Source organism: Neomonachus schauinslandi, chromosome 6 (genome assembly GCF_002201575.2).
Source record: "Neomonachus schauinslandi chromosome 6, ASM220157v2, whole genome shotgun sequence".
NCBI lineage: Eukaryota > Metazoa > Chordata > Mammalia > Carnivora > Phocidae > Neomonachus > Neomonachus schauinslandi.
The window spans coordinates 103,674,947-103,687,643 of NC_058408.1; the positions used below are offsets into that span (position 1 = coordinate 103,674,947).

General features: G+C 42.4%; 2 protein-coding genes across 3 annotated transcripts in view; both read left to right on the top strand.

The window, feature by feature from the left end:
- LRMDA (leucine rich melanocyte differentiation associated) overlaps positions 1–12,697 on the top strand; it is a 1,059,156-nt gene that overhangs the window by 190,063 nt on the left and 856,396 nt on the right. The gene's annotated exons all lie outside the window — the stretch shown is intronic.
- Positions 3,934–4,294, top strand: LOC110589149 (elongin-C-like). The gene has a single exon (XM_044916083.1). The coding sequence runs from the start codon at positions 3,973–3,975 to the stop codon at positions 4,261–4,263; it is 291 nt and encodes a 96-aa protein (XP_044772018.1). The 5' UTR covers positions 3,934–3,972; the 3' UTR covers positions 4,264–4,294.

A 12,697-nucleotide genomic window follows, 5' to 3' on the forward strand; every position in this document is an offset into this window, starting at 1 on the left:
TCTTTCTCTCTTTCTCTCTTTCTCTCTTTCTCTCTTTCTCTCTTTCTTTCTCTCTCTCTCTCTCTTTCTCTCTCTCTCTCTCTCTCTCTCTCCCCCTCTCCCTCCCTCCCTCCCTCCCTCCCTCTTTCTTTCTTTCTTTCTTTCTTTCTTTCTTTCTTTCTTTCTTTCTCTCTTTCTTTCTTTCTCTTTCTTTCTTTCTCTCTTTCTTTCTTTCTTTCTTTCTTTCTTTCTTTCTTTCAGATTTTATTTATTTGTCAGAGAGAGAGGGAGAGAGAGAGGGAGAGCAAGCACAAGCAGGGGGAGCGCGGGCAGAGGGAGAAGCAGGCTCCCCGCTGAGCAGGGAGCCCGATTCAGGACTGGATCCCAGAACCCTGAGATCATGACCTGAGCTGAAGGCAGATGCTTAACGACTGAGCCACTCAGGTGTCCCATGATCTCATAATGTTATCTCTTTTTTTTTTTTTTTAAAGATTTTATTTATTTATTTGACAAGGAGAGACACAGTGAGAGAGGGAACACAAGCAGGGGGAGTGGGAGAGGGAGAAGCAGACTCTCCGCTGAGCAGGGAGCCCGACGCGGGGCTCGATCCCAGGACTCTGGGATCATGACCTGAGCTGAAGGCAGACGCTTAACGACTGAGCCACCCAGGCGCCCCCTCATAACGTTATCTCTTAATCCAAGTCATGCATCCCATCTGTACCACCTACCAGTCCACTCAGGCAGCTCCTGGAACCTCAGTACAACCTGCAGTAAGAACTCCAGTTCGTTCTTTCTTTCTTTCTTTCTTTCTTTTTTTTTTAAAGATTTTATTTATTTATTTGACAGAGAGAGACACAGCCAGAGAGGGAACATAAGCAGGGGGAGTGGGGGAGGGAGAAGCAGGCTTCCCGCCGAGCAGGGAGCCCGATGTGGGACTCGATCCCAGGATCCTGGGATCATGACCTGAGCCAAAGGCAGACGCTTAACGACTGAGCCACCCAGGCGCCCATTTCTTTGGGCATCCTTCCCTTTCAGTTTCTGCTCATTCTCCCCTTTTTATATTCAGGTTCCACTAGGCAGTGAGCCTTGTGGCTCCCCCCTCCTTCCCACCCCCACATGGGAGCAGGAGTGAAGTCTTGGCCTCAGAAGAGCTTGCTAACACTCCCTTCAGACTGTCCCATCACCAGTCCTTTCCATTTCTTGATGGGAAAAAACACATCCTTTGTTTGAGCCTGTGATAGATTAGCATGGCTTGGAAGGAGTGCTGGCTTTCCGAACTCCTGTGGGTGTGTCTTCAGCTGAACATTTCTCTCCTGACTTTGATTTCTCTCTCAGCAAGTGGGGGTGTAATTCGCCTTGACATCGCTGGCCATCAGCACCACACTGAAATGGGCCTTCTTTGACTCAAAGTGACAGCCCTTGGCCCCTGTGACATTGTTTCCATAGATTTGCAATGAAACAGTTTTATATTTTGCAAAATAGAGTGATCTCCTACGACTGGCATTGATGTGGTTTTGCCATGGTCTTCTGGAGGGTAGGGCTGTTTCCACTGACCCACCCTAAACTGGTTCCCCTTATTCTGGAATGTGGGCACATTGCTCTTAGGCTGCTTAGGGTGATGATTTTGTTTGGTTGGTTTTTAAATCATTGTTGAATGCCATAGTATGTTCTGTCCTTGTGTAGACCCTACTTCTTGTTATTTTATTGGCTCCTAATATTCCAAGACCTTTGTTGCCCATCAGCAACCTTAACACTTCTGCCCTTCTACCTTATAGTAGAAGGTGGTCAGTATCCTAGAGAAGAGTGAGCTTGGTACCTTCCCCTGGAAGGTGAGTTCTTCTGGTGCCTCTCACACTTAGAGACAATATGATCTATAGTCAGAGGGAGTATCAACCTCTTTAAACCTTTGTCCAAGATGTGGAAATCTTTGGGGGCGATTACTAGAGGAAGGAATTGGGTAGTCCACTGGTAGTTGGTCCTTTTCAGAGAAGCTTAAGTCACAAACTGGTTGTTCTCAGCATTTTATAAAAATACTTGGAGGCAGACAAATAAGGATGTTTCATCATCCCATCTAAAAAACGGGGCTGTTGTGATACGCCCCTCCCCTTTTTTTTCCTAGAAGGCTCTAACCTTTGGGCTTTGAAATTTATCATCTGAGCTAGCCAATATCGAATTATTAGGGAAGACTTTACCAATATACTGTTAGAGTTATTAGAATATTAAAATACTTCTAGAAATGTTGTACTTTCTAAGTTGCACCCTTCAGACTCCCACTCAAATGTTAAAATGTGCGGGGGACTTAAAGATTTTTTTTTTTGCCACCAGGTATGTCTTGTGGGGCGGGAACCAAGTTGTCTTTGTATCCAGTATAGGGGAGGCCTGTGTCTTTTACAGCATACAACTGCTGAGAGGATCCCTAAAGAGTGGGTTTTTTTTTTTTTCTGCTAAGAATTTTTCCTCCTAATGTGAGAGGATCAGGCAGCCATTCCCTCCCCCCCCCCCCGCCCCCAAGATGTCATGTTTGGGCTTTGCCTTGTCATGGACTCTGCTGGTGAGAATTTTCAGAACAACTCCATGTGCATATTTCTGACCTTGGCTTCTCCCTGTGGGTTGGGGGAGGAGTCCCAGGAGAGTGGATTCCTGGCAGAAGATGTGGTGAGCGCTTGAGCATGTGTTTGAGGGGAGATGGGATGTCAGGCTCTGGGAGTTCTCTGGAGCAGTCTCCCAAGGCATTGTGACTATTTACATATTTTGCAAAAAAATAAAACCAAACTTCTCAAAGGGATGGCTTTTCTTTTTACAGCCTTGGTTTGCACATTCTTTTAGATTCTGGCATAGCTCTTTTTCTCTGATGGTTGTAAACTGTATGGTCCAACTTTCTAAGTGGGGGAGGAGAATTTGTAATTGAGAGCCGGGGCTGCATGTAGAAGCCTCGGAATAGGAGTTGGGAGGTTGGCTTGTGAATTTTGGTTGAGGTAGGTGACCCTGCTACATAGGTGTTAAAAGTTGTTACAGTAGAGGAGGTTGAGCTTAAACAACCGCTTTGATGGCGTTTGCCAGTCTGAATGTATTTTTTCCCCACTCCTACCCACTCCCTGTGTGAGTTTGTATTCTTTAGCCCCAGCTGTTTGCGATATTTCACTGTCAAATACATAATTAACAACTTTGTAAGCCAAGTTTAGTGTGTTTTTACATTCATGCACTGAATGTCTTTTCTGTCTTAAGCCAGTTACATCTTTTTTATTTAAAGCTGCCTCCCCTCCCCTCCTGCCCCCAACAAAACCTGTTTCTAGAAAATTTGTCATTCTAACATCTTTCCAAAGAGTGAACTGTATCAAAGTGGACTTGGGAAACTGTATCAAAGTGGATTTGGGAATACAGATGTAGATTGTGGTGTGGAATTGCTTTGGAATTTGAAACTGGTTGTGTAGACTGAGCTGATGATGGATCCAGTTGTGAATAATTTTTTGAAACCGATGATGTCAGTGGCAGTTTTATGACTAGGATTTTGACAGATTAGCATAAGTTGCTGGAATATGGGTGAGAAAGCAAGTCACAGCTAAGGGTTGAGCCAATAAAGCAAAATCAAGGAGTTAAAAAAATTACAGCTCTGTTTACATTTTTTCTTTGAAAGCACATATTATAGTGGATTCTCCCACAGTATATTTTAAGCATTTTTTTTTCTTTTCCAATCTTAGGAAATTTATTGATATAAATAATCACATTAGGGTCAAAGGAGAAAACCAGATCATCTTAATAGAATTCAAAATTCATTTCTGATGAACTGTTTTTAGTTTATGTTGATAAACTAGCATTATATAGAGATTTAACAGGATGGAAACTCTTTACTTCAAGTCAAAAGCAAACGTCCTGGGCTGTGGTGGCTGCAGGGCTGATGAGAAACTACTAAAGTTCCTGTGGAGGTAAAGTAGAATTTCATAAGAACATGATGGAGAAGAGAAAACGTATGGTGGCTGTGAAGGCCCTGATGCCATGTATGTCAAATTGATATCTTCGGGTGGTCATGAATTTATTGTAAAAAGAGAACATGCACTAACATCTGGAACAATAAAAGCCATGTTGAGTGGCCCAGGTCAGTTTGCTGAGAACGAAACCAATGAAGTCAATTTTAGAGAGATTTCTTCACATGTGCTATCAAAAGTATGCATGTATTTTACCTACAAGGTTTGCTACACTAACAGCTCCGCAGAGATTCCTGAATTCCCAATTGCACCTGAAATTGCACTGGAACTGCTGATGGCTGCGAACTTCCTAGATTGTTAAATAAAATAAATTATAATAAGCTGTTAACTTTTTTCAGTATTTAATACCGGTGGTTCAGTTAGTAATTTTTTCATATATAGCATGTTGCCTGTGTGCAGTTGAACTCTAAAGTTCATTGCAAAGCAGATTATCTTCTGTTCTTTTGCATAGCAATCAGAGTTGAAATTTGTTTGCTACATCAACAAATTAAGGACATTTTCACAAATTGAGAAATAAACAAATATGCCAATTCGTAAAAAAAAAAAAAACAAACCTCCTTCAGTGGTGCAACATTAGAGAAAGTCAGGACTGAGATAAGAGGGTCCATTTCTAGTATGATTTAAATTAATCATTTTCTTCAATCCCGGAAGACCTCACCTGGAGGTTTTGGTCACCCTGGGGCTGAATCTGAACATCAGGCACTCTGTTCTGGCCTGCCCTATGTTTAACAATTTTTTAAATTAGTTGTGAACCTTTAAAGAAACTGGAGGTTTCACCAGAAAATCCTTAGCTCTGGCTTCTCTTGAGAAATCTGGCAAGATGAGGTCTGTGCTCCTGAATGTAACACAGGCCCAGAGCAGAGTGGCCACTCCTGTCTTTAGACACAGAAGCTCACTGTCTAGGTCACAAGGGCCTCCCCAGGCTCAGGTCACTCAGTGATCTCACCTGCTGGCCCTGAGGACTCTTGAGTTTGCAGTCACTGCCTTAGTTAATGCAGGAAGATAAGAAATAGAAATAGTCGTTACATAAATAACAAAGAGGAGGAGGTAAAAATACCATTTTTGAGGGAAGTGATTGTGAAGCTGGAAAACTCAACAGAATCAACTGAAAACTCCTAAATGAATGAGAGTTACAGGAAGTCATCAAAGTAGATAGAAAAACCCATATAGCAAAAGGGGAGGAAGAAGGGGTCTCATTTAGAATTAATGACAGCAACAATGCCTACGGATTAATTTAGCAAGAAATAATGCAGGACTTCTGTGAAACTATAAAACCTTACTGAAGAGGGTAAAAGATGAAGACGAAGGACAAAAATGGCCATGGTCCCAATAGTTGAAATTTATTAAATTGAAAACCCATCTCCAAAGAGTTGCTAAGACCCCTTGCCACCCTTTTTTGAGAAATGAGAGCAGTTGTGGGCTTGCTTTGCTCTGAGTGCCTGAGGAATTGGGGCTACTCTGGGGTGTTTCCCAAGAAATGGGGAACTGGGGATACAGGCTCTGATGACCCTTTACCAGACTCAGTAGTTGGTAAATGACAGGCTGGATCTCCATTCTCTTTCAGGAGCTCTTTTCCAGCAGTTAGGATTATTTAACTTTCTTAGGAGCTGGCAGCCTCAGGCCAGGGTAGACTGGAGTCCTGGGGTACTGTGCCCGAGTGTCTGAGGACCGGATCTGGCCTCTCACGTTGGATTATGGCCTTGTTTCCCCACTTCCTCTCTATTTAATGCCTTTTGAGTCTGTCAATTGCTGGATGCTTTGTTTTCAAAGTTTTTCAGTTCAGTTTTCAGGGGGATTTGAGTCTATCCGCTCTCCCTGCAGGAACAGATTTCAAGGTTCTGGGCTTTAAAAAAAAAAAAAAAAAAAAAAAAAGTGCCCAGTGGGCCTTTTTGTCCATAATGAAGGCCACAACCAGCACCCACAAGGAGAGATGGAAGAAGTCCCAAGTGGAACATTTCTGGTTCTGCAGTTAGAGGAATGGATGAAACGAGGCATTTGATTTGAAGGATTAAAAGAATTGGCCCTTCTTGACATTTAATAGGTTGCCCCAAGCTGTTTTTTCTGATTAAAATATTTGTGCAGACACTACTGCCCCTGTGTATTGTCAAGTTCATGTGTGTGTACCCCCCCCCCCCCCCCCCAGTATTTCTCTTTAATGTTTGGTCTGCCTTGCTCTGTTACTTTCTGGGAAACCCATGGGTTGTGGTTGTGGGTTTGTGTTGTACTGTGTTTACTCATTTTTTGAGAGGCCATGTGGAAAGTCCTTGTGCGTGAGATTGGTTAAACTTGCCCATACTGAAACTATCTTATTAGAGAAATTCAAGGCTCATAGGATTGAAGATTTTGTACCTGAACCAAATACATTTTAGGTATAAGTATTTATATTGATTAATCCTTTGTAAAACTTAATTCAGTGAGAGTTTCTTGGGTCTTCCCCTCTACCTAGCTACCTACCTGTCTACCTTTTTCTAGGCTTAGGATTCCTGGAAGGAATCTTAGGTGGAGTTGAGCATAGAAGCTTAGGATTCAGACTTGGGTTCAAATCCTGATGCTGTTGCTTAGGAACAGTGTGATCATGTTACCTTGAGCTAATGCCCTAGCTACTCTTAAGACTTATGATCTGTATCAAAGAGGTGTAAGAATTAAATAGGTATATAATAAAAAACTTAACACCATGCTGGCATACCGTAAGCTCTTAGTAAAATACAAGCTATATTAGCATAATGTGGGCAGCAGGATTACAGGTGATTTTAATGGCCTTGTGTTCATTTTTTCATGGATTGTATTAAGCTTTGCTCTGATAAAAATTATGCGTATAATTTTGAAAAAGATAAGTATAATTTTTAAAATTGATAGTTTTTTTTTTTTTTTTAAAGCTGTTGAAGTGATAAATAATCCAGTAAAAGCCCTCAGCCCTCATGGGTCTCTGGGTGATAACCCAGCAGCACAACCTTTATCATCTGTGGTTTAGCAGCTCCAAGATTTAACCCTTCTCCCCTCCTCCCCGCCCCCCACAACCCACCCAGGGTCTGGAGAAATCCCCGTCTTCGAAGACCAGAATCTGCAAGGCTTTTATGTTGTTCTGCTTGTTGATTGGGGACCCATAAAACATTCAGGCAATCCAAATGACAAACAGGAAAACAGCCAACAAACTAAGGACAGAAAGGGGAAGAAATAACTATCTCACATCTATGGAGTGCTGATGCTACATTTTCGTTTTACTTGCATTGACTCATTTCCTGCTCACAGGCAGGAACTGTTATGCCCATTTTACAGAGGAGATGGGTTCTGAGTTAAATCAGGTAAAGCTGTACAGGAGGAAGCTGGTAGAGGGGAGATTTGAACTCTGTGAAGCCGGAACAGTTAACTGGCGGGCTGCACAGTTTCTCTGTGTTCCGATGTTGGGGCCAAGACTTACATCGACTCAGCCCACCTTTGAGTGTAACTGTTCACTCCTCGTAGCCAGCTTCTGTTCTGATTGGTCCATGCCTGCGCCGTGAAATAGTATGCATATTCCCTCTGGTTAGGGAAAGTTGTCATGTTGCAGGAAACCAGATACTGTTTATGTGGGGGAAATAAGTAGAAATATTGATAGGAAATAAGTCAAAAAACGGAGACAGGGGGAGAGGAAGATTTTTGGGATTCCTCAGAGAGTTAAATATATAATTACCATATGACTCTGATATTCCACTCCTAGGTATATACCCAAAAGAATTGAAAACAGATAAACAAGTACATTTATGTATGTGCATGCTCATAGCAGCACTATTCGAGAGGAAGAAACTAAGTGTTTTTGTGCAAAAGGAAGTAAAGTGTTAGGCCCCATCAGAAATGAGTGCAGAGAAGGGGTACAGAATGAAAGGAATATGGGGAGCAGTATGTGCTTCAGGAGGTCCATCTCTCAAAGGCCATTGTCCTGGAAAGCATGTGTAACCTGTACTAAAAGCTCTGTAGTTTGCTCGGAGAGCTGAAGCAGGATCCTGAGCTATAGAGATGCTTAGCCTCACTTGGAAAATGTTTCGAAGGAAAAATTGGAACTGCTGCATTTCTAAGCTTTCAGAGAACACGGGTCTTTTTAAGTTTATTTTACATTGAGCAGGGCAGTGCCTGTCACACACTGATTTCTCCTTCCCCTCTGGGTCTCAGCTGTCTTCCTAATAGGCAGCTGCCCAGAGTGGAGTGTGGCATTGTTAACCATCAGGGGTGACCAGCCTGTCAGCCCAGCTGGCTGGAACCCTGGACGCTCGAGGCGCCTGACAGCAACCCCATTTGCATCCTGTGCAGAAAGCACCCGCATCCTTTTTCATTAAGAGAAAAGTTACCCTAAAACACCAGACACACTGGCAACTGGAGACCCTCAAATAGCTTCTTTTGGATCTCATCCTTCACTATGACAGTATCAGGAGTGGTAGCTTCCGAATTACTTTCTTTTTACAGTGTTTAAAACTTTTTCCAAGTAAGACTTCTTCCACTGAGCCCAAAGAGGTAACAGATCATAGAGAAGTTGTTCTGGTTAAAGAATGAAGGAGAAGCCTGATTCTCTCCTGCTTTATCCCAAGAATGCCTCCATGGAATCCCAGCGTTCCTAGGAATACAGTTTGAGAACTACTGTTCATGGCAGAAGGCGGTTTTAATCTCGTAGGATTTCCCTTCCTGGTTCTTATTTGTGCTTTACCTGAGTGGCTTCTATAGCTGACCTTCTCAAATGGCAAAGGGTTAAGAATATCATCAAAAATTAAACCAAGCTCTTCTCAGGTCAACTTGTAAACCCTGTGTCCCAGATGGCTTTGAGGAAGGGATGTGACATTGTCTAATGACTTCTCGGAAAATTTGTTTGTTACTTTTTCTCCTTTCTCTATCTCCATTCTTCTTTTCCTCTTCTTTCCCCACCCCACTCCTGATTTGATGAAACTGTTTGTGATGTCCAGCATATATTTTACTGTTCACTGTGTGTTGTTGTACTTTAGCAATTTATAACTATGATCAATGTTGTGACCTTAGGGAAATTGCTTATATAATTATAGAAAGTTTACAGTCGTAAGACAAGGAATGGGGAAAATATATCACTGTAAAATATAAATATGTTTAAATTACATTTAGGATTTGGAATAGTTCCTTGCTTGTGTTTTACAGAGTAATCTGTGATTTAAATCAGGTTTGGTTGTGTTTTTTCCCCCCTAAATTGGGTATTATAAATCAAGAGTAGATGCTGGATATAGCACACAAGAGGATTTCTTATACATTTTAATGTTGCATAAGTAAGAAATACCAGTAGTTCAGCAGTAAAATTGCAAATGTAAGCAAAAGTGAAGATTTTTCCAAATTTAACTAGGTTGCATTTGTTTAGTAAACTCTAGCAATAATTTACTGTTTTATTACGTTTACCTTTGAGATCTGGGCTGACTTTTTTTGTTCCCTTCCTTAAGAAGGAAAAGGGAGGTACATTACTATAATTGCTTGGAGCTAGAAAAAAACCAAGAGTACCATTTTGCTTTCCCTACCTGTGATACATAAACTTAAAAAGGAGAAGGAGGGAGGGTAGAACACTTACTAGGATTAAAAGTATTCATGGATGTATCAGTCACACAAGCAGGGCATTTATTTTTCGTCGGGTCAGGCTTTCCATTTGTGCCATCTCTTGTGAGACTAAGTGTTTTTGTACAAAAAGAAGTAGAGTGTTAGGCCCCGTTTTGCACATGTAAGCTGCTGGTAAGGGTGGGGACTGGAGAGCAAAGGAAGCTGATGGAATTCAGTCATGAATGGGCGCATATGTCTCTTCAGATCTTGTGGGGTCTCTGGAAGACAGGTAGGTTTCATTCAAGATAGTCTCTATTACACCATACAGGTGGATTTCAGTGTGTGAAGAGGCACTCGACCCGAGTGCTCCAGAATGGGTGCTGACCTCGGGGAGGGGGTGGGCGGACGGAAGGGCTTCTCAGTCAGCGAGGAGGCTTGGTGTGCTGTGCTCCTGACGTGAGGGATTGTTGCCCACCGCCCCTCCTCCCGCCACGTGCTTCACATGGTTAACATGGACCCCAGCTTGGTTTAACTGTGGTTTGAGAGAAGTGAACTCTGGGATTGGGTTGGATGATGTTGATTAATAGGAGTGAGAGGGTGAGAGACTCCAGGGCCAAGCAGTAGGTCCATCTTGGTGGCATCTGATGTTGATTGGCTTTGTCCTGCGCGGCTGCGCTCGCAGAGCGGACATTAAGATTAAGTGATGCTGTCGTGTTGAGGAGCACGGCACTGCATCATTCTGGGAAGAGACAGCTGGGGTGGTTAATCCTTCATCACCAAGGGAGCACTGCCAGTGGAAAGATATACAGCCAAAGATAACCCTCCATAACTTGTGCTAAAGATCAGAAAACTTTGAATTCACATCCATCTGCTTAGTCTGGGGTGAAGATGAAAGATAGGCAGAATAGGAAATAAAAAACTCCTGAGGGATTAATCTTAGGCACGGTATGTAGCCCACAGAGTGAGCAGGCGGGAGAGAAACTTTTACGTGGCGTTTAAAAGGGAATTAAATGCACCCGGTTTCACAGCAGCCTCTTAAAGTAAAATTAAATGATACTCTCATTTTTCTGTTGCATTTTGCCACCATTGCACCCCAAAAGGCTATCAACCCCTCCCCCCCCATTAGACCTCCTCTGAATTTTTTTTGAGGAGGTGCTTTCAATTCTGTGCCTACGGACAAAGCATGTGGGCAAGGAACGCTGGAAATGCCTAATGAGTAGGAAGAAGAGCTTTTTGTTTTCTCCTTTCCCTGTGTGATTTTTAACAAGATATTCACAAAGTCTCTCTGTGTGTGTGTATCTGTGTCTGAGTGTGGATCTGAAATGCTCTTGTTGTGAATATTTCTGAACAGCTGCAATGATTTTATATATCACGTGTAATCGAATTAAGCATTGTTGTCATACCAAAGTGATGTGCAGGGGGAAAATAAATCAGGGAGGGAAATAAACTAGAGGCCCCTCGCACATCTGCAGCGTCTCTGTTAGCACAGGGGTCAGGCTGGGGGAATGTCTGGTGCAAGGTGAGAATGTTAGGGACCTACATGCTCTGTCCTCAAGTTACTTTCTGTGTTGAGTTTAAAGGGAAGTTTTGTTGTTTTGTTTGAAACCTTTTGGTGGCAATATTTTTGTCTTTTTCCCTTGCCAGTTGGGTATTTGAGAATCTGAGTGAGAGCCTCATTTTGGGGCCTAGGCCATTTACACTGATTTGCAGAGGGAGCCCATTCTTCTCCTGCCAGGCTTAGCCTCACTTGGGCCCTACAGTGCTGCAGCCGTTCTAAGGGTGGGACTAGGGAAGACATGGGGCAGCAGGACACAAGCATTCAGTTAAATGAGGAGGTAGAAGTGAAAAGAACAATCTATTGAGAGAGACCTGAGTTGAAGTTCCTGCTAAGCATTGTGAACTTGGACAAGTCTCTTTCTCTCTCTGAGTGTGTTACAAATGAAAAACTTGAGCTCAAGAAAGAGGAGGTGAATTGTCTAAGGAAGGAAGAAAGGGTCCGTGTACCGTTGGGAGGTTAAGGAAAGAAAAACATGAAGTTCTGAATTTTGGATTAGATGATGGGAGAATCCATCAGTCTTTTTCTGATATCCTGGGGAAGGCACGTCCTATAGAAGATGACTATCTGTATGGTAAATTTTTACATCTCAGATGGTCCAGGATGCTCTTAATTTTGAACATGCAAATGATGTATTAATATGTGCATATGCAGATATATCACATATATGTACATAAAATTATTGAAGTTTATCTTAAAGTTTTAAAGTTTATTTTATTGTTATTTTTTAAAGATTTTATTTATTTGAGAGAGAGAGAGAATGAGAGACAGAGAGCACGAGAGGGAAGAGGGCAGAGGGGGAAGCAGAGCCCCCGCTGAGCAGGGAGCCCGATGTGGGACTCCATCCAGGGACTCCAGGATCATGACCTGAGCCGAAGGCAGTCGCTTAACCAACTGAGCCACCCAGGCGCCCTAAAGTTTATTTTAAATTTAATTTTACAGGTTAAAATTTTGGTTTTTATTTTCAATAGACAATTCATTAAATGGCTAAGTGTGACTTAATTTCTATGCCTTTGTAATACTTAAATAGATCTCCAAAAAAGATAATTATCTCTTGTCAGACCATGAGGTTTCATTTTGGATCCAGAAAAAAGTTGTGGCAGATCTGGGGAGAAAGTAGATCATATACATAATTCCTGGTGTGCCAAGCTTGGGGTGGATGATGTTCTTCATCCACCCAGGAGGAGCTGATCCAAATGTCTCTCTTCTTGAAAGACTATTACATTGGGTTCACTTGACTGAGAAAGTGGTAAAGAAACTTGGCATTCTTAACAGATTCATTAAGGGGAAGAGAAGAGGGTGGTAAATCTGAAAGTGTGCCACCACGTGGAGGCTCACATGGGAAGATGTGCAAAGAAGAATAAGATTCAGACGTCATGCAGTTGTCTTCATCTGTTTGAATCTTAGTCTCAAATCCTAAATCTGCTGAGCCTAGACATTTCCCTGCCAGATCCATCCTGAGTATCCTGACTTGAATCACCAATCCAAATGGCCAGAAGACCAGGTTGGGGGATGGTTGATACTCTCCAAGCTTGAAATAAAATGGAATATGTGGGAGATGTGATATAAGGGCCTCCATTTGGGGCAGTGATTGCTTTTCAGGGAATTTTATACTTGGGAACAAATCATTGGGCCAGTGAATGTCAGTGACTGCTGGGTGGTA

What these genes read in the sequence shown, in the direction of transcription:
- LOC110589149 (XM_044916083.1), top strand. Translation starts at nt 3,973, where the DNA reads ATGTATGTCAAATTGATATCTTCGGGTGGTCATGAATTTATTGTAAAA.